Source organism: Mastigoproctus giganteus, chromosome 9 (genome assembly GCF_048544385.1).
Source record: "Mastigoproctus giganteus isolate SK-2022 chromosome 9, ASM4854438v1, whole genome shotgun sequence".
In the NCBI taxonomy this organism is placed as follows: Eukaryota; Metazoa; Arthropoda; class Arachnida; order Uropygi; family Thelyphonidae; genus Mastigoproctus; species Mastigoproctus giganteus.
The window spans coordinates 111,709,154-111,729,336 of NC_143583.1; the positions used below are offsets into that span (position 1 = coordinate 111,709,154).

At 40.1% G+C, this 20,183-nt stretch overlaps 1 protein-coding gene across 1 annotated transcript in view; it reads left to right on the forward strand.

The window, feature by feature from the left end:
- The first annotated feature begins 16,323 nt into the window (after positions 1–16,323).
- Positions 16,324–20,183, forward strand: part of LOC150080645 (protein FAN-like) — a 411,353-nt gene continuing 407,493 nt past the window's right edge. The window contains exon 1 of the mRNA XM_090380769.1: positions 16,324–16,386. Within this exon, the coding sequence (XP_090236895.1) occupies positions 16,355–16,386 (32 nt within the window). The 5' untranslated portion in view covers positions 16,324–16,354. The remainder of the gene's footprint in view (positions 16,387–20,183) is intronic.

Sequence of the window (20,183 nt, forward strand, 5' to 3'; positions counted from 1 at the left end):
TCATGGCAGTATAACGACGTATTTTATTGGAGAGGTAATTAAGATGAGGTAAGAATGTTAATCGGGAGTCGAAGGTTACTCCTAGATATTTTAGTTCTGTTTTGAGTTGCAATGTCTGCCCAGAGATTTTAATTTGGGGTAGTCTTCTTATGTCCAAGGATCCTTTGAGGAGGATAGTCTTCGTTTTTTCCCCAGAGATGACTAACTTGTGGTTGTTTGCCCAATTTTGGAGGATCGTTAAGGCAGGGGAGGCAATTTGCTCAAGCTGAGTTCTAGAATCAGCTTTGATAAGGAGGATGAGGTCATCTGCATAGGCCATGCAGTCCACAGGACCCAAATCCATAAGAAGAAATTCATCTAGTGTCAAGTTCCAGAAGTAGGGCCCAAGAACCGAGCCCTGTGGACACCCTCTAACAACTGGTCGGGAGGTTTTCTGAAAATTTGTTTGAACAGTGACTGAGCGGTTGAAGAGGTAGTTCTGGAGACAGCGGTAGAGGTTGAGTGGAATATTGATTTGACATAATCTCCTGACAATGCTGGGCCACCAGATGGAATCGAAGGCACCAGCAAAGTCAATGGAAATAGCCAGTAGATATTTTTCTGTGGTTGAGTTTGCTGTGTTGAGCAGATTGTTCATAGCATCTTCAGTGGAGCATCCTGGCTTAAAGCCATACTGCTTTGGAGAGTCTAAGTTGGCTGTCTGATAGTAGGTGGATAATCTGGATTGAAACAGCCGCTCCATTACCTTTCCCAAGACCGGGAGAAGAGCAATGGGGCGGTAAGATTTGGGTAGAGTAGGATCTTTATCTGGACCTTTTAGGATGAGTCGAAGCACTGCCTGTTTCCAAGAATCAGGGAAAATTCCTTTCGCAAGGCATTTGTTGAATAGTGCTAATAGGTGGTTTGGGAGATGTGTTGCTGCTTTCTTGATGACCTCAACCTCAACATTATCATGACCAGGGCATTTATTCATTTTTGTTCTGTCAAGTGCTTTGTTCATTTCCTCAGAGGTGAAAGGAGGTTCTATTTTATTGTTGGAGAAGGCCTGGTTGTCTTGTTTAATTTGCTTTTGTTCATCATTGAGGGGACTCTCATCAGTCTGAAGTAGGGCATTCAGAATATTATTCATGGATTCAGCCCATGTGTGTGTTGGATTGCCATCAGGAGTCAGGGTTGCATTTAACATCTCTCCCCTAGGCAGCTTGTTTGTTTGTTTGTGTTTTATTGGCGCATCAGCAGCTGAGGCTATAATGCGCCAAGAAGAGGTAACATAAAAATTTAAGCTCTCGGTGACCTAATTGGTTAGGCCACCGCGTCACGGTATATAATAACAAATAGCTAAAAAATAAATTAATAAAGAAGTAACAATAACGTATACATTTCAGATACAATTAAAAACTTTTATTAATTTAAAATAGCTAAAGAGAGCAGACACATGGTCATTGTCGGATAAAATCTGACTGAGTGTATAAGGCTCAGTCAGATGATTAAAAGCGGTAAAACGGATATTCCTAAAATTTGGACAATCAATTAAAAGGTGTCTGATAGTTAAAACTGTGCCGCAGGACTGACACATAGGAGGGTCATCAAGCCCTCACCCCTGGGCAGCTTGTTCATAACAATGCGATAAACGACCCCCCAAGGATCTGTGTTACCAGTGGTTGTCACAAGGTTCTGCCAAGACACTTTCTTTTTCTGCCGAATGAGGCTTGTGTAGTCGTTACGATATCTTCTATATGCTTCCCGTAGAGCCTGGACCTCAGCAGGAGGCCAGGAGTGCCTCGCTCTCTGGAAGGCTTTTCGGGCAGTGTGGACTTGCCGTCTTAGGTTTTCTAGTTCCCTGCACCACCAAGGGACAGCTTTTAGGTGCTTCTGACGTTTTTTCATAGTTCTCTCACATGCTTGTTGGAGTGTGCTTGTTAGGAGGGAGAGGTGCTCCTGTGGATCAAGATGGTTTAGTTGGGATGTATCCATTTGTAGCTTTGATTTTATATTGTCCTTGAAGGCATTCCAGTCAGCTGTTTTGGTGGAGTATCTGATGATATCGTGGTAGGTGGGAGGAGTACTATCAAGTTGTCTAGATAGATGGAAGGAGATGGCCCTGTGGTCTGAGGTGGTCCAGGCCTCATGAACCATCCATGATGAGAACTTTTGTGCTATGGACCGTGTGGCGAGCGTAACGTCAATGTTGCTTTCCCACAGGGTATTGCTGAAGGTAGAAAGGTGATGTGGTTTGTTAAGGACTTCAAATGGGGAAGATGAAAGGAAATCTTCTAATTGCTGTCCATTCTGGGAAACTATGTGGCCATCCACACGGCTATGCCACAAGCGAGATCTACAATTGGCATCCATCGTTACTAGGATTTTGCTGGAAGGTAAGAGGGTTATGACTGACTGGAGATATTCAATATATGGTGCGATATCAGTTCGTGGTCGGCAGTACAACGAGACTACGTGCAGAGAGCCTTGTTGGCAGATAATGTGTGCACAAACACCAAAGGGGGTGCATAAGGAGTCGATCTTTGTGACTGTAATTGTAGTATTCCTAATAATGATGGCTGCCCATGGAGTATCTGTGGTTGTCTCAATGATCCTATAAGCGCGAGGGTAGCCCTGTACCCGTCCCTTTTGGGTGTAGGGCTCTTGAACGCAAAGGATATCAATTTCTTCTTCATCCATTTTCATTCTAATTTGTTCGACCACATTTCTGGCTCTTTGGGCATTCAGTTGGAGAATTTTGAGGACGTTGGTGGAATGGCGATTATGGTGTACAGCCATAGTCGGTTTTGTTATGGATGGTTCTCAATACCCTTAAATAGATTGGACATTTGACATCCCGGACGGAGTGATTGGGATCCATTTTTGCTGCTTTGCAGTTGGCGCAGTTAGGGGCTCGATGTTTGTTTGGACAATTGTTGTAGGTGTGTCCGCGTTCAGCACAGTGGCCACAGGTGAAGTCTTGTCGGGCACAGACATGGGATGTGTGTCCAAATCGGAGACATTTAAAGCACTTGATGGTAGGTATGTGCTCCTTGAACCGGCAAGAGCTCCAGCCAATAAATATTCGTTGTTGTTGGGATAATATTTTCCATATCTTCGGGGAGAGTTCGACTACCCAGTTGCAACAAGTACCCGATCTGGATTTGGTGGAGTACTTGACTTTAAGTTCACTTTGAATTTCATGTCTAGTGATATGATCAGCAAGGTTCCTGTCATATATTTCCTCAAGGAGGTCATCTTTGGAAATTCCTTTTTCGACATCGAAGATTACAATAGATGGGGCTTTTGGTTTGGGTATCTCAGCGCTAAGACCCAGTTCATTTATCTGTGGGATTTGAATAATATTTTCTGCATCTTTTTTGGAAGCAGTCTCAATGATGATTCAGAATTACGGATTTTTCTGAGGCTTTTAATTTTTATGGTTTTCATTTGAGGTTTCAAGTTGGTAGTAACAACCTCCTTGACAGCCTCGCTTGAAGTAAAGCAACCCTCTTGGGTCGCACGAAGGATGACTAGGTTTTGTTCTCTATTCTGTCTGGTGTTGGGAGGGGCAAATAGCTTATCTGCCATTGGTTGGATCCTCAGCGCATCTGAATAGGACCGGGGGCGCTGTGGCATTTCACTTGGTTCCCGGTTCTTGGTCTGGTGATAATCATTAACTGTGATATTCGGTTCACTGTCCATAAGGTGGCAGTCAGTGTGATTGGGAGGATGGGCATTAATTTTTGGCCGCTGTACCATAGCAGCATAGGTTGATTCTGGGATAGGTGTAGGGAGAAGTGCTGGTCGTGTCTGGCGGTTTGATTGTGCTGTCAGATCTGGGAGGAAAGAGTTCTGAGTGCTATGGCTGGTCCAACTGGACTGCTGAGGGCCTTTGTCAAAGTATAATTTGTTTCCCTCAGTTGTTCATTGATTGCAATTAGTTGTTCATTCTGTAGTATTAGGACATGTAACATTTTCTCGAGGGTACCCCAGCAGCCTGTAACTTTTTGGGCAGCTGGCTTGGTTACTCTACTTCCTTCAAAGCGAAGGCAGCATTCCATCATGGACCTGAGGATCATAATTTTCTCCAAGTGAGAGCAATCCTTACCTAGTGAGGACTGCATGGAGTTCAGTTCTTCTTCTAGGTTCTCCCAGAGAGTAGCTGAAGGAGAACAGGTATTAGTGGATTTCTTGACCTTTTTTTTGGGTTTTAGCCGTTTTCGCTCAGCTGGAGGGGTGGGGTTATTCATATTGGTGTCCACACCCGCGACCTCCTCATCAATAATAATATTGCTATTATTTGGATCCCGTTGCGAGGAAACATCAGTGCCTAACTTAGCTGGTTGTTTGTTGAGCTGTTTAATCACAGCTGAGTTTGGGCAGGTGCTTTCAAGTAGTTCCTGGTTGCTTGAGGTGTGCCGTGCTCTGCATGAAGGGCGCAATAGCACAACTACGGGAGTACTGTTTCCCGTTTGAGATTCGATTTTTGACATATTTTCTTTAATTTTATTTTTGTTTATTATTACTATTTTATTTATTATAAATTATTTATTATTATTCACCTATTATTATTTATCCATGTATTATAATTATTACTCATTTATTTATTATTATTATTATTATTTTTATTTTTTGAAGTTGTTCAAAACAACTAGAATTTATAGCCAATTAGCAGGAAGCTTCTTAATGCCAACTCGAAAAACGTAGGTTCGCTAAGTGAAACAATATGGTGGCGAACAAAGGAGACTGGCGATAAACATGGTAAAAGGTAAAATAAACTGCTAGGATCTAAAATAAAGACGTTGTATGTGAGGTGACCAGTTTAAAAGTTTCCTGGGAGAACTCCGTTCCCAATCAGTTTCACAGTTTACAGGTTTCACTGCCTCAGTGACACTATCTCTACGGCGACCACGTGGGTTTCCATAGGGAAGATACGACGATTTCACTTGCTTGTAAAATGGCCTTCCCACATCAAATAAAAGATAAAATTTTACCTGCAGGTAGAGAAAGCGATGCTGCATCCACTGAAATGGTCGTCACAGTCCAGGGAATTGATAATCCAAAGTAGAATCCGTATTTTATGGGAACACTCTAAACATCGTTGCAACACAGGGAATGAACAGGAAGTACTAACTGTTTTTGATTTATATTTGACTTCATTAATTATCATGGACTAGACTATTGTTTAGATCAGTGGTCTCAAACTGGCGGCCCGCGGGCCGCATCCGCCCCCGAAGCAATTTTACATGGCCCGCGAATACATTTCAATTATGTATTTGTTGTAAATACGGTGCTTATAGTTTTAGAGATAGATATGGACTGAGCTTATGTGCGCGACTGCTATTGAAGGAAAAAGAGATAGAATGAATAGGTTGGGGTTTTGTCTTTGTCCCTGTATGTTTGTATGCCAGACCACGTGACTGGGGTAAGGTGGGAGAACTTCCCACGTCGGTACAATCAGAAAATTTAGTTCGCCAGCCGACAGTTGGTGGCGCTTCAGTATTCTGGTGTTCCAATTTTTTCTATTGAGTTGGTACTTCTGATATATATTTTCCTTGAGTCAATCACTAGTTGGTTAGCTGGATTCACAGCTGAAAAAATCCGGCCTGTCAGCTGCTTTCAGATCGTACATTCGGCCCGCATGCAATTTGAGTTTGAGACCACTGGTTTAGATGATTCCAGGATTATCACGAAAATTATTTGAAATGCTTAATTACGTCTGATGACATATGAATTGGGACTCACGAATATCCAAGTTTAGGGGAAAATTTTGGACTATTCTCAAAGACCGGTGTGACGACTTTTCTAAGATATTCCTCTTTGTTTTTGTAAATCTATGAGGACTTATATTTACATCTGATCACAGTCTTGGATTATCCCTTAATACATAAGTTGATCAAGTTAACAATCAGCGAGAACAATTTCTTGGATTTTTTTTTTTTTTTTTTTTTTTCATATTTGGAAGAACTTGTCGAAGCAGCATACCATGATTATTGTGATTAATCACTTCGTATCATCTGCAAACTTAGACATTAAGCCTGATATGCCTTCATCAATATCATAAATAAATATTGTAAACAACACCACGCTTAGCACTGAACCTTAGGAGACTCCGGTAATAATATTTTTTCATAAGGAGCAGCGCCCATTGATAACAACTCTCTGTCTTCTTCTACTCAACCATACCTTTATTTAACTTAACTTTCCTTCAATGCCACAGCGCTCCAATTTTATGTAGCAGTCTTTTATGGCAACAGTATCAAAAGCTTTTCTGAAATCTAAGTATATGATTTCAATTTTTTTTTTTCCCTTTCCAGTTACTTTGTTACATTATCATAGCGTGGATTTGTTAAGGGTGCGATCTTGTCTAACCAATCTAATTAGATAGGTTAGACAAGACAAGTTAGACAAGACATCTCCTTAACAAATCCATGCTGTAAGTGTAGTATGAATTCATTCCTATCTAAATGATCCTGCATTGCTCCTTTAACCAGTGATTCCATTATTTTCCCTTTAAAACAGAAATTACACCCACAGATCTGTGTTTAATCAGTTACCCTTTTATCATTCCTTTTGAACTAGGATACATTCGCACATCTATAGTCCATAGGGACCTCCTCTTACCTCTTTTGCTACCTCCTTTAATGCGAATAGCTAGATGACATCCAGTCCAAGCGCCTTTTTTATGTTTAGTTAAAACATTTTCTCTTCCACTTCTCACAAAATCTTTAAGATTTTTATAAAATTTTTATACACTTCTGGCATTTTTATACCTAAACAATTCCTCAAAGTGTGAATATAGATGCAAAATATTTATTAAGTTTGTCAGACGACTAATCAGAATCATTATCAGTTAAACCATTCATATAGCTGACCAATGTGATTCATTCAACCTCTTCGTTATATTATCTACATAAGTAAAAAAAGTCTTTGTATTATTTGCCACACAGAGACTTTTCATAATGTGCCTTAGCTTGGCTAGCCTCGTTTGTGATGTAATTGCTCGCTAGCATCTACTCACAAAACTCAAACTATTATATTAGGGCCACCCATAATTTCTTATATATGCCCATATGAATTCTCTTATGTTTGTAAATTGCTCGTGTTCTCTGGTCGATTTGCCTGTTTTGCTGGACGAAAAAACCCCAGGCTAGTATCTGCTGCAGGATCTGTATCGGTTGATTGATTATTGTCAGGTTTTGAGGTATCTTAGACCATATTGCGCCGTATATAATGTCTGTAAATTACGCGTGTTATGTGATCGATTTGCTATCTTCTGGACAAAAAAACCCATGCTACCCTCGCTTGAAACCGACTAACTCAGAATTCATCGACGGGGTTCCACCTCAGCTCTTTTTCATCTGGTGTGGTGAGAATTGTGACAATACCAACCGTGCTACCTACGACGGCGCATCTGTATTACCTGATAATTTGTATGCGTCAGAAGCACTTTTCTTCTCTGTCATTAGTCTCATTAATTCATTTGATATCCATTTATTTCTAAGCTTAGAACAGTATCTATTAGTTGGTTAAAAAAGAAAAAAACCTAGTAGCTTCTTTGATTACTTCCCTGAATGATTCCCATTTAATTTGCTTTTGGTAATGTCATCAACTGATCCCACTGTATAGAATTTAAAAACTGTCTAGTCATCCCTTTCCCTTGCCTTTGAGTAGTTACATTAGTTACATATTTATGTATGTGTGTATGTGTTTCCTGTCTATGGTGGCTCCTAGGCGTATGCCTGTCTCCACCTAATGTCTCTGTGATGGAATACAGAATCTCTGTAAACGGGCCAGACATAGTATTAGTGTGTGTTTGTGTATGTGTTGTTTATATCAGGCCACTTTGCCACCAGGGAGCAGCTAACGCCTGGATAGCTGATTCCTGGTGCCAACCTCGGCACGTAGAGCCGGACCTGTACCAGTAGTCTGTGCTGCAACGCACCAAATCCCGCATCCACCAGTGGGTGTGCCATACCGGTGGATGCCAGCAATCCCGTACCCAGGTCGTTCACACCTAGGTACCAACAAAAAAAAAAAAAAACCACAACTCATAAGTTGCGGTATCTTATACCTTGGTGCCAGCTAAAAAACCACAATAATAATAATAATAATAAAAATAAATAAAATAAAATAAAAAACTGGATCACGCAACCCGTCAGTTGCCAGCAATATACCGTACCTAGGTACCAGCAATAAAAAAAAATAAATAAATAAAAATAATAAATAATAATAATAGAAATAAATAAATTAATTAAAAATGGTAATAAAAATAAAATAAAATAATAAAAACAAATAAATACAAAAAAAAAAAAAGAGAGTGCACATAGATGTGAAGCCAATTGCAAGTCATGAAGAACTTATATGTTCATGTTTACTACTCCAGGACCGTCAATATTCATCACGTTTCTTCTTCTTCTAGCGAAGGCACGAATACAAAACTTCTGTAATGCATTGAAATTACTAACCGTAGCCAGTAATGACTGTTCCAGTCCTGGCTCTGATTGTGGAACCTGCACCATCAGTTTCTGCCTCTCGTCAAAGATGCGGACATTCATAGAGCACATGTGCCCAGGTCTCTTCTAAACCACAATTACACTGACTATCAACCTCTAATCCGAAGTAACACAACTTAGATTTAAGCGATCCATGTCTAGTTAAAATATAAGAAGTGACCATGGAGGAATAGAATCATTTTCCGGCAGATGTACAAGTAATATACTTTACATCAGGAATGAACTTCATTGTAACTTTTCCTGTCTCACTAGCAATCCATCTTTCTTGCCATAAGTTATAGCTCCGGAATTCTCTTTTTTTCTTTCTTAATATCACTGTTACTTTGGACACTGATCTCCATAATGGTTGCTAGAATTTGCTTCCTCAGAGCATATGATAACTCTTTGTACACTATACCGGGTGTCTCAAAAATACACGGCATAACTTCAGGAATGAGTTCCTCATATGTAGACAATAAAAATATATCAACATAGTTCCGGAAATGCTTGGTTCCCGAGTTATTAATCAGAATGTCTTATCTCCCGCAGGTGATTTACTTCATCACAAGGTACTGACAGAATCTGGTGGTTTTCCATTCCGACCATGTACTCAAATCAGGAGCAAGCGGATATGCACTTTATGTACGGTTTGGCGGACGATAATGCTCTGGAGGCTCGTCGTTTTTACCACGAAAGGTTCCCAGAACGATATCCAGACAGGAAAACGTTTGAAGGTATCCATCGCCGCCTTTGTGAACATGGGACCTTTACACCTCGTGCTGCCGAGAGAAGACGACTAGGATCTACGGCTCCTAAAGTAGAGGAGAATTTGGATGTTGTGCATGCCACTCCTGGAATCAGCACACGCAGAATAGCAATGCAACTGGCTGTTCAAAGTTCAACTATTAGGAGAGTGTTGCGAGAACGCAATTGTATCCTTACCATCTGCAACGGGTACAGGCCTTGTCACCAGCAGATTACCCTGCGCGAGTAATGTTCTGCCAGTGGTTCTTGCAGCAGTGTGGTACAACTCCTCACTTTCCTGCCTTAGTCAAATTCACAGATGAAGCACAGTTCAGACGATAAGGAATCCAAAACTTTCACAATCAGCATGTATGGGCTGAGGAAAACCCACATGCAATTCTTCCATCTCATCACCAACAGCGGTTTAGCTTCAGCATCTGGGCAGGTGTTTTTGGTGATAAGTTATTTGGGCCCCATGTACTTCCAAACAACCTCACAGGGCAGGCGTACAGAAACTTTCTGGAAAACAACATGCCTGATTTCTTGGAAGACACGCCACATGGTCTTCGCGAGTCCATGAGACGTCGATGTGAGGCCTGTATTCAGCAGAAGGTCGACATTTTGAACAATTACTATAACGTGATGTAAACAGTTAAGTGTCATAGACAGACCTTCAAAACTCGGAAACTAAGCATTTCCGGAACTATGTTGATATAAAATATTTTTATTGTCTACATATGAGGAACTCATTCCTGAAGTTATGCCGTGTATTTTTGAGACACCCTGTATAAAGATCCAAAGGTAGAACCCCTATCATTACTTGCAACGCATTGGTTGATACTGTTCTACATGCTCGAAATATGGCTAGTAACATAAATGTAAGGACAACAGTTTAATCCGAACTTTACTCATAATCACATTATTGTACAATATTCCAGCTGCATAAGCAACTATATAGGTAAAAAAGACAGCCTTATACTAGAGCATCAAGTTCTTTTTCTGTAAACCCCACTCTGATCTTGTAATTCTCACTACCACAGAGGTGAAACTTTTTATTTGCTCCGCAATACTAGCAATATAGGGCATAAAACTAAATCGGTCATCTATTACTCTTAAATATTTAGTTCTGGGGACATATGGTATCTGTTCTCCATTAATCAAAATAAATAAATAAATAAGGTGGCCTCTGATAATTAAGATAGTGATTAAAAATCATCATTACTGTTTTCTTAGATGAGATTTTTAATTTATTAATATTAGCCCAATTTTCTAGGTCGTGTAAAACAGACGCAACTACTTCTTCCAAAAGTTACATATTTTAAGTAAATCTCACATTAATTATACACTGTGATCACTGCCACCTAGTTGGTCTTTTATCCGGAGATCCTCAACACAGGGAGGGTGGCTGCTGATAATTAGATCAAAAGTATTGCTTTCTTTCGTTGCCTCTTTAACATGCTGGTATAGAAAACAATCATCCAAAAATTCTGCAAAAGTCTTGCTACAGTGTGACAAGATTCAGTTAATAACTAGAAAGGTAAATTCCCCAATTATGGGACATTATGATTTACTTAATGTACCCTAAGTATAGTATCTTAGTGGTACTAAACTTAGGGTGGTAGAAAATGAAAAAGACCTGGGAGTAATTGTGCAGTTAGATACAAAATTTTCCGAGTAGTGCAGACAGGCTGCCAGAGCAGATCATTGGGTACTGTCAATGATATACAGGAATTTTGCTAGTAGGAAAAAGGAGGTGATTATCCGTTCTTCAAAAAGGCCTCTGGGGTTGGATATATTCATACTATGATTTTTAGCGTTTCTCACCAACCATTGAAGTAAAAACGGAAGCCAAAATCTTAAAAAGCTTTATATTTAAATTTACAATAAATTTACAGTAGATCAAACAAAATAAATGTGATTATACAAATAAAATGTTACTGATAATAAAATACTGAATTAAGATAGAATAAAACAAATGTAGTTTACAGTGAATGTGCAAATAAAAATGTATAAAGCAGGAATCACGGCATGTCAACATGCCGTGATTCCTGCCCGGACAATGTAGCTTGCTCAGCCATGTTTTGTGCAGCAGGGCCAAATTGAAATCGCGTTTTTCTTACCGCCGAACAAAGCCAACAGTGCAAATGGCGGAAGTGCTCTGGCTTTCGTTTGTCTCTGTTTGAGACGAACGTCGAAAGTCACGTGACTCGCCTTGTGACATTAACTGTCACTGCCGGGAGTATTTTATACTTTACATTCACCTTTGCGAGCCATGCCAGAAAAAACAAAAAGGTGTTAAAAAGGGTGTTGTAGTGAAGCCTATGATTTTTTCTGAGTTCAATTCCCGTTGTCAGGCCGATCTCATCGATTTTCAGTCACATCTTGACAGGGAATACATGTTTATAATGATATACCAAGATAATCTCCCTAAGTTTGTGGTTCTCAAGGCTCTGACATCAAATACAGCGGAAGAAGTGGCATATAACCTCGTGGACATATTTACGTTGCTTGGAGCACCATCGATTCTACAATCCGACAATGGCAGAGGATTTTCTAATAATGTGGTGAGAAGTCTAAAGGAGTACTGGCCGACTTTGAAGATCGTCCATGGCAAGCCTCGCCATTCACAAAGCCAAAGGAAGTGTCAAAAGAGCTAATCAGGACATTGAAAATATGCTGTGTATATGGATGCAAGTTGAAAAAACTGACCGATGGAGTGTGGGACTATGTTTCGTGCAACTTATGAAGAACAGGGCAAATGTTCAAACAATACAAGAAGAAACAGATCACCCTATCCAAGAGAAAGAGTCTATTGCGCAAAACACGGACGAGACTGTAATCAACGATGGAAGAAACGAAAGTGGTGATGAATACATGTCTACCGAAGAGCTTCCGGTTCTGCTACCTGCTGCGTCTGTTTGAAGGAAACCAGTGGTGCCCATATGTGCAGAAACTGTTACCGAAACGTTCATGCCGCCTGTGGACATGAGACTAAAGACGATGGAAGTGAGAAAATAGAAGGCTATGATGTTAATATTTTGTGTGCTCTTTGCTTCAATATTGAGAATGCTGTCGAAGGTAAAATTCGATCTAAATTGAATCTGTAAATACAGGCCAAAAAAATGAAAATGGATTCCGATAAAAAAAATTTCCTCCTGCACCTTTGGGGGCCACTGTGCGAGTTCCTATCCCAGACGTCGACAAGGGACGGGGTGACTCGCGCAATCTGCTGGCGGTTGTTATGAGCGTGACAGACGATGGTTTTTACCGACTTGGAACTGCTGAAGGAATTTTAAACCAACTCTATGCCAGATCACAATTCACTTTATGAATTGTGAAAAAGAAAACAATTCATGAAAAAGAAAGCAAGGCGCACATGGCCGGCCCATGAGGTTGAAGCTTTAAGGGAAAGATATAGAGAAGCCAGAAACAGCTACACAAATGCGATCGTCAAGAGCAAACGCAAGGCCTGGGAGACCTTTGTTAGCACAACAGGGAACACCGAACCCTGGGGTGTGGTATACAAGATAGTGACGAATAAACTTCCCAGGGGGGAAGTCATTTCAACCACCCAGACACCACAAGGTGATTATACTACCACGTGGCAACAATCTATAAGCAATATATTGGATGCCATCTTCCCGAAACCAATAGAGCCAACACTGCCAGAGCAACTTATCATCTGTCAAGATAATGAAGTTTATTCAACAGACACTCAGGAGCCACCCTTCACACGGGATGAACTACAACAAATGGCAACCCTGATAAGAAATAATAAATGTCCAGGCCTGGACTACTTAGAACCCGAAATTATTAAGAAGACCGTGGAGATCGTTCCAGACCTCCTCTTACACCTATATAACAGCTGCTTGGCTAAGGGCATCTTCCCCAAAAAATGGAAGACAGCAAAGGTAAAATTAATCGCCAAAAATTCGAACAAACCACCCCACCTGCCAAACTCTTATCGGCCAATAGCCCTACTGCCGGTTGCAAGCAAACTGCTTGAAAGACTACTCTGCACAAAGATACATCAGCATTACCAAGCAGCGAAACTCACAGAGACATCGCAATACGGATTCAAGAAGGGTTCGTCTACTGTGGAAGCCTTGCGTAGCCTATCAGAATTAGCAGCAAACTGCAATAATAAATATCTTCTAGCCATCTCCGTTGACTTCGCTGGGGCGTTCGACACCATTTGGTGGCCGAGCGTACTGGCAAGACTAAGGCTGGCACAAGTGCCGATCAACTTATACTCCATAATTAGGTCTTATCTCTCCGAGAGACGCATCATCGTGGAAGCACCTTATGGTAGAGTGAATCGTGATGTCCACAGGGGCTGTCCCCAGGGTTCTGTTCTGGGGCCGCTCCTGTGGAATATGGTTTTGGATGGGTTCTTGGCTTTGCACCTCGGTGATGTGCGCTCCCAGGCCTTTGCTGATGATTTGGTCCTCACTATTGCTGCAGATAGCCGGGCCCAGCTAGAGGAAAAGGCCAATCAGGCAATGCTGATATTGCAAAACTGGACCAGAACCCACTGCCTGACGATATCAACAACAAAGACGTCCTCCGTCCTGCTAAAAGGCAAGCTTGATATACGTAGACCGCCACAAATAAAGGTGGGACCTACCACAATAAAATTAGTGATCCAGTTAAAATATTTAGGAGTTATACTGGATGGTAATCTTACCTTTAAACACCATCTAAAGGCGGAACTGGGGGTTAAACCAACGCACCCTGTCATTGTTTTATAAAACAACCTTCCTACCGATCATCACTTACGCCTCAGCAATATGGTTTTCTAAAACAGGAACTGTAGTAAACCGACGCATCCTTGATGCAACGCAAAGAACAATCCTACTGACAGTTACACGTGCTTGTAGGACAACCAGTACCCACGCGCTGCAGGTCTTGGCCGGAGTTCTTCCCCTTGACTTAGAGATCATGCGTAGGGGAATGAACTACCACATAGAGAAAGGAATACCTTGTACATACCATGGCTATACTGTGGACGTTAATGCACCACAAAAAAATGAAAAGACAAGGCTGCAAAAACACCTGATGCAAGTTTGGCAGGAGCGTTGGGCCAACTCAAATAAGGGAAATATCACCAGGAAATTCATTCCGAACATCGACAGGATGTACCCCAGTCCCCCAACTTGGTTTCAACCTGGCTTATACACCACCTATTTATTGACTGGTCACGGGGCCTTTAAAGCCAAGCTGGCAGCGCTGGGGATTGAGGTGGATCCGAGATGTGCCTGTGGGGAGCTTGAGTGCTGGGAGCACATTATGTATGATTGCACCCATTATGAGGACCTCAGGTGCAGACTGATCACTGCAATACACTACCTCCCCAAGAACTTGGAATCACATCTATTGGACTCACTTGAGGAATACAGGGAGCTAAAGGAATATGCCCAAAAACTATTTGGTAGGCGTAAAACACTGATAGCCATCTACAGAAGAAGATAAAAAAAAAAAAAAAAAGAGACACAGAACACGCGTGGAGAGGACTCAAGGAGAACCTCGCCCAGGAACCTGCTTATTACTAATCATCTAAAACCAGCGATCGCAAGAATAACCCCATGGAGCTGCGGATCTTCCCATGATGAAGAGAACCACAGCCATAGCTAACAGACCAACAATGGACCTGACCAGTGTTCATAGCTGAGGAAAAATATGGCTATCAATGACAGAGAAGACCAACGAAGATAGAGAAACTCCAAGTTGCTGCCTCAACGGAGCCATATTGGCTCTATGCTCTGCACTCTCTTGTGCAGTGCAATTCTTTTACTCCCACTCCCGGCAGGGGAGAGAGGTGACGGCTTGCTGTCGCCTCTCTTCCCTGCCACACCATTTCTTCCCTCTGGTGGGGCATGGGCATGCCTCACTGAAAAATTGGGGGTCACCTACCCTATCGACCCTCTTCTTCCTATTTCACCCCCCAGCCTTCACTCTCCCCTCCCAGCACTTTTTCTTGCAGAGCGTATAGCCCTACACGTCCAAATTTAAAATACACCAAAAAATTTCGCCCAACCTTTTAGGCACTTTAGAAACAGGCTTTCAGCGTCAAACCCCATATTAGTGCTTTAATGTAAGTGATTTAAAATCAACCGCGGTCGTTCCCATTTTATTTTAGGTCCTAGCCACTAAAATCTCAGGAAAGAAAGTGGCAGGACCTGCCAGAGTACAATTGACTCAATGGTAACACCCGGCTAGCCTCCACGTGGCGAGATATGGGCAACGTCTGGTCCCATTAGGGGCCTGGCGGCCAATAAGCCGGATAAACATTGGGCACAACATATAACACTACTCATGACCCACACACTTCTAAATCGCTGGCTTTGACAGGGTACTGTCACCGATACATAGAAGATTCGCGGAGATGGGAGAAATCCCAGGAGCCGCTAGACCCTCAATACCTCATACCTCAATTCACTTTATGTCCCAAGGACTTACTGAGAGTTGGAGACGTTCCTGACCACTAAATAGCTCTCCGGTCAGTCCATGGGTAGCGGCGAAGGGTTCGCGAGGTGTACTTGCAAGACCAAGTGCCGAAATTTGAGCTGCTTTTGTATGAAAAAAGGCAGTTAAGTGCACTTCAAAATGCCATTCCAGTCTACCTTGTAGCAACAAGTAGTTCAGCATTGGTCTTTTTCTCTTTCTGTAGAAAAATCCCGTATCTTACATTTTCACATGCATCTTTTCAATAAAAGCCTTTTCATACTTTGCCGAAATAGTACGTATTTGTCATTCTATATAATGCCTAGGTATTCTATACAATGCCTAGGGAAAGTATGTAAGATATTAAAATAAAACAGACATTTCATACTTTGCCTAAAAACGTAAGGCATTGTATAGAATGTCTGCTTTTCACACTTTGCCTAAAAACGTAAGGCATTGTATAGAATGTCTGCTTTTCACACTTTGCCTAAAAACGTAAGGCATTGTATAGAATGCCTGCTTTTCACACTTTGCCGGTAACATCTAAATCACAGAGTTTCCTATCTACAGTATTCTATTATCCAAGTAACCCTCAGTTCATCTAATGCACAATAATAATAATTATTATACAAGTATACTAGAGGGCGTAAACATGCCTATGTTTTCATTCTGTGGTTGGAAGGTGTAGAATGGCGTTTATTGATGTTAATAAGAAAGAAAGGTGATTGTTTTGCCTTTATCATCTAAGAAAAATGATGTCATTTTTAATAAGCTGACATTTATAAAGTAATCGTGGAATAACTGACTAAGTGTTGCACTGTCAGATATTATTCACTTTCATCATTTCTCTTGAACAAACTTCCTTGTGTTACTGTGCTTTCCAGTGTATACATTATTTTGTTTTCTGAATTGTATTTCAGTTACCAGACGTTATTTATCAAATGTCCGAAAGAATATTTAATACATTTTGTAAACATATTACCAAACGTCGAGATATATTCGTTTTAGCAACTGTTTTGTCTTAAGTATTTTATTGCGTGATCGGTAACTGATGTAAAGAGTTCATTTTGTCAACTTCTCAAAACACGTGTGTTTGATTCTTAGTGCATGTCAGATACATACTGATTGTAGTAATATGCAATAGATGTGAGTACAAAGTTTCAGGTTATAAATAAGTTAAAATGGCTTTTACACGAAGCCTTTCTCCTCTGCCACGATAGGTACCATTTCTGGACTCGTTTACTCAACTTTAGTGCCCGCCGCACTTTTTCCAGAAGCTTTACGCACCCTTTAGAAAAATTTTAATATTTGGAATAGAAAGAAGACATATCAAGCCAGACCTCTGGAACATCCAGGATGTATCCTCTGAAGGATCATTAATTCTGTCAAAAATTGCCTCATTTAGTAATGCAGGGTGAGCCAGTGAGTTGTGATGCAACGACCACTTATCCAATCACAATTTACTTTTTTTTTTTTTTTGCAGTACCTTTTCCTCAATTTCTTAACACATATACCCTTTTTTATATATACCAAAGAAAATGATGAGAACTCATCTTTGTTTTTTTTTTTTTTTTTGGTTTCTTGGAGAACTCAGGGTCCTGAGCTGGATATCATCATTCTTCCATTCTTCTCTTTCTTGATGATTCCCTTCTACCTCTCTCTGTCTCTCTCTCTCAGAGTAATGCGTGAATTTTTTTGGCTGGTGCAGCATAAGCCTCAGGCTTCCTTGCACCATATGGCTAATAATAATAACAACACCCTGCCTTCTACTGTTTGCTCTGTATTTTCTTGCCAAGGCCATAGCCATGAAGTATCTATGTTTTTCCCTTGTGATGACATCCAGAAAGGTTTCTTCTACTTGAATCTTATTAAGTTTGATGCAAACTTGCCCTACAATCATTGGTCATGAGTCAAGTTTTCTGGCATAATCGTCATACAGACTTTCATTTCAAGATGGATAGTTAAAAGTTTGCAAAAACTCAATTTATCCATCTCCAGTTCAGTAGTTATTCTGTTAGTCATTCCTCCATAAATTCAAAAGTTTCTGTGCCTTTTAAAAATTCATCAGATTTTGCTCTTGTTGGATAGATTGAAAATCATCCTGAATATTTCCCTTCAGAAAATTGTTTGTACTGCTTGAAAAATTGTCACTTAAGAATACTGTAACAAAGAAGAAATTTCAGGTTTTACATACTGTATCATATATTTTCCAGCTATTTTTACTTTTAACCAAACTACTTTAATATTGTGAAACAGTAAATGTGTTAAACTTATGACTACTGTAATGATAGATGGAAAAAAAAATTATATAGCATGCACTAGCAGCTTTCTTGTTAGTTGCAACAAAAGCACCTAGCATGAAAAGCACCTAGCATGAAGTTACATCATCACATTGGAACTTGTAATATTCAATAAGGAATTTATATTATTATTATTAGCCATATGGTGCAAGGAAGCCTGAGGCTTATACTGCACCAGCCAAAAAAAATGAGAGAGAGCGAGAGTGTGTGCAAGAGTCAGAAGTAGAAAGGAATCACCAAGAAAGAGAAGAATGATGATATCCAGCTCAGGACCCTGGGTGTGCTAAGCCCATACCAGATGTGAGCCCTTATGTGTATATTCTCTTCTATGTATATTTATATATATATATATATATATATATATATAGAGAGAGAGAGAGAGAACAGAAAATATATATAGTGAATAGAATATACACATACATACACTATTAAGGCTTACAAATTAATGTATATTTATTTTTTTCTTATTGATTCATCAGTTACTGAACTAGAAGCACAAATACTTTAGGTAAAAACACAGAATAAAAGTATTTGACAATTTACAGTAAATTATTTCTTAATACTTAATACATCTGGTCTTTTAATAGTACCTGGTAAATTTGACATTTATTGAAAGTTATTCCTCTAAATATTTGGAAACAAGTGCTTTGTTTTGATTAAGAGGAATAACATTTTCCTTGTATTTTTGGTTTTAAGAATTCACTTTCCATTGTTTAATTGGAATATGAATAATTTATTTCACCTTTGAGTTTTCCAAATTCATTAACTGGCATTACTATGAAGTTATTTTTAAAGCAGCACAGTATAATACATTATGACCTGTAATGATAACATGTCTCTTAAGTTTTTATTAACATTATCCTCATTTCTTACATTGTTTCTATGTATTTAGCTACCTTGTTATTGGCTTGATACCACTTCTCACAATTATAAGAATTTTGAGTTCTGTCCAAGGAGATTAAAAAAATATATGTAACAGAAAAAATTAGGATTGAAGTGAGAGTACTTTTTTTTTTTTTTTTTTTATGTAAACCCCAAACATGAGAGGTATTAGAACCTATAGTACTTAGTACCGTGCTTGGGTTGGAGGTTGAGAAGATGAAAGAAGATATTTGTTCACATTGGACTTGAACTTCTGTAGACTGTAATTTTCAGGAAATACGTATTATGAAGGTAGGTTGTTCAAGAAAACGGCAGTTGAATGAATAAACGAGGAAGATGAAAAGTCGGTTCTGTGAGTTTGAAGTTGGACAGTAAATGGATGTTGGCTGGTGGCGGCACGTGTTCGGACTGTTTTGAAAGAGAGAGCAGGAATTATAGAAGCCAATTCAGAAGAACAGTGCCCATGGAAGTATCTGTAGAAGAGGCATGCAGCAGAAACAGTACGTCTATGAGAGAGCGAGTGGAGAGACTCTGTTAGAGATGAATCATTAATTAATCTAACTGCTCTTTTATGAATGGAATCAAGAAGCCTGAGAGAGGTTTTGGTGGCACCACCCCAGATGTGGGAACAATATTCCATGGCAGGGTGGATTTGCGATTTATACAGAGTGAGCAGTTATTTGGAAGAAAAGTAACACCGAGAGCAAAAGAGAAAACCAAGTTTTTTAGATGCAGAGGAAGCAATATTTGTAGTGTGCTTGTGCCAAGAGAGATTAGAAGTCAGGGTAATCCCCAAAAGAGATATATCATTTTGCCTAAAAATCGGAGTGTCACTAAAGATAAGCATTTTTTTTTTTTTTTTTTTATGAAAACCCCAAACACGAAAGGTATCAAAACCTATAGTACTTAGTACCGTGCATGGGTTGAAAGAGAAGTATGGGGGGGGGGTGCATAGGAGCAGAAGAATCCTTTTTGCGAGATATAAGACAAGACTGAGTTTTAGAAGGGTTGAAATCAACTAAGTTGTCTTTGCCCCACTGGAGAATTACCTGAAGATCAGCGTTTAAGGAATTGGTAGCAGATTTTTGAGAATTTGAAGCTGATTGAGCAGGACAAGATTTCTCAAAATGGAAAGCGGAATGCAATGTGCTATCATCAGCAGAACTATGGATAGGATTTCCAGTCAATGGAAGAAGGTCATTAATATACAAGAGGAAAAGAGTAGGGGGAAAAAACTGAACCTTGGGGGACACCGGCATTAGTGGAGAAGTTAGAAGACAGAGAGCAATCTGCCATCACCCTCAGTGAGCGATCAGAGAGAAAACTGGATAAACAA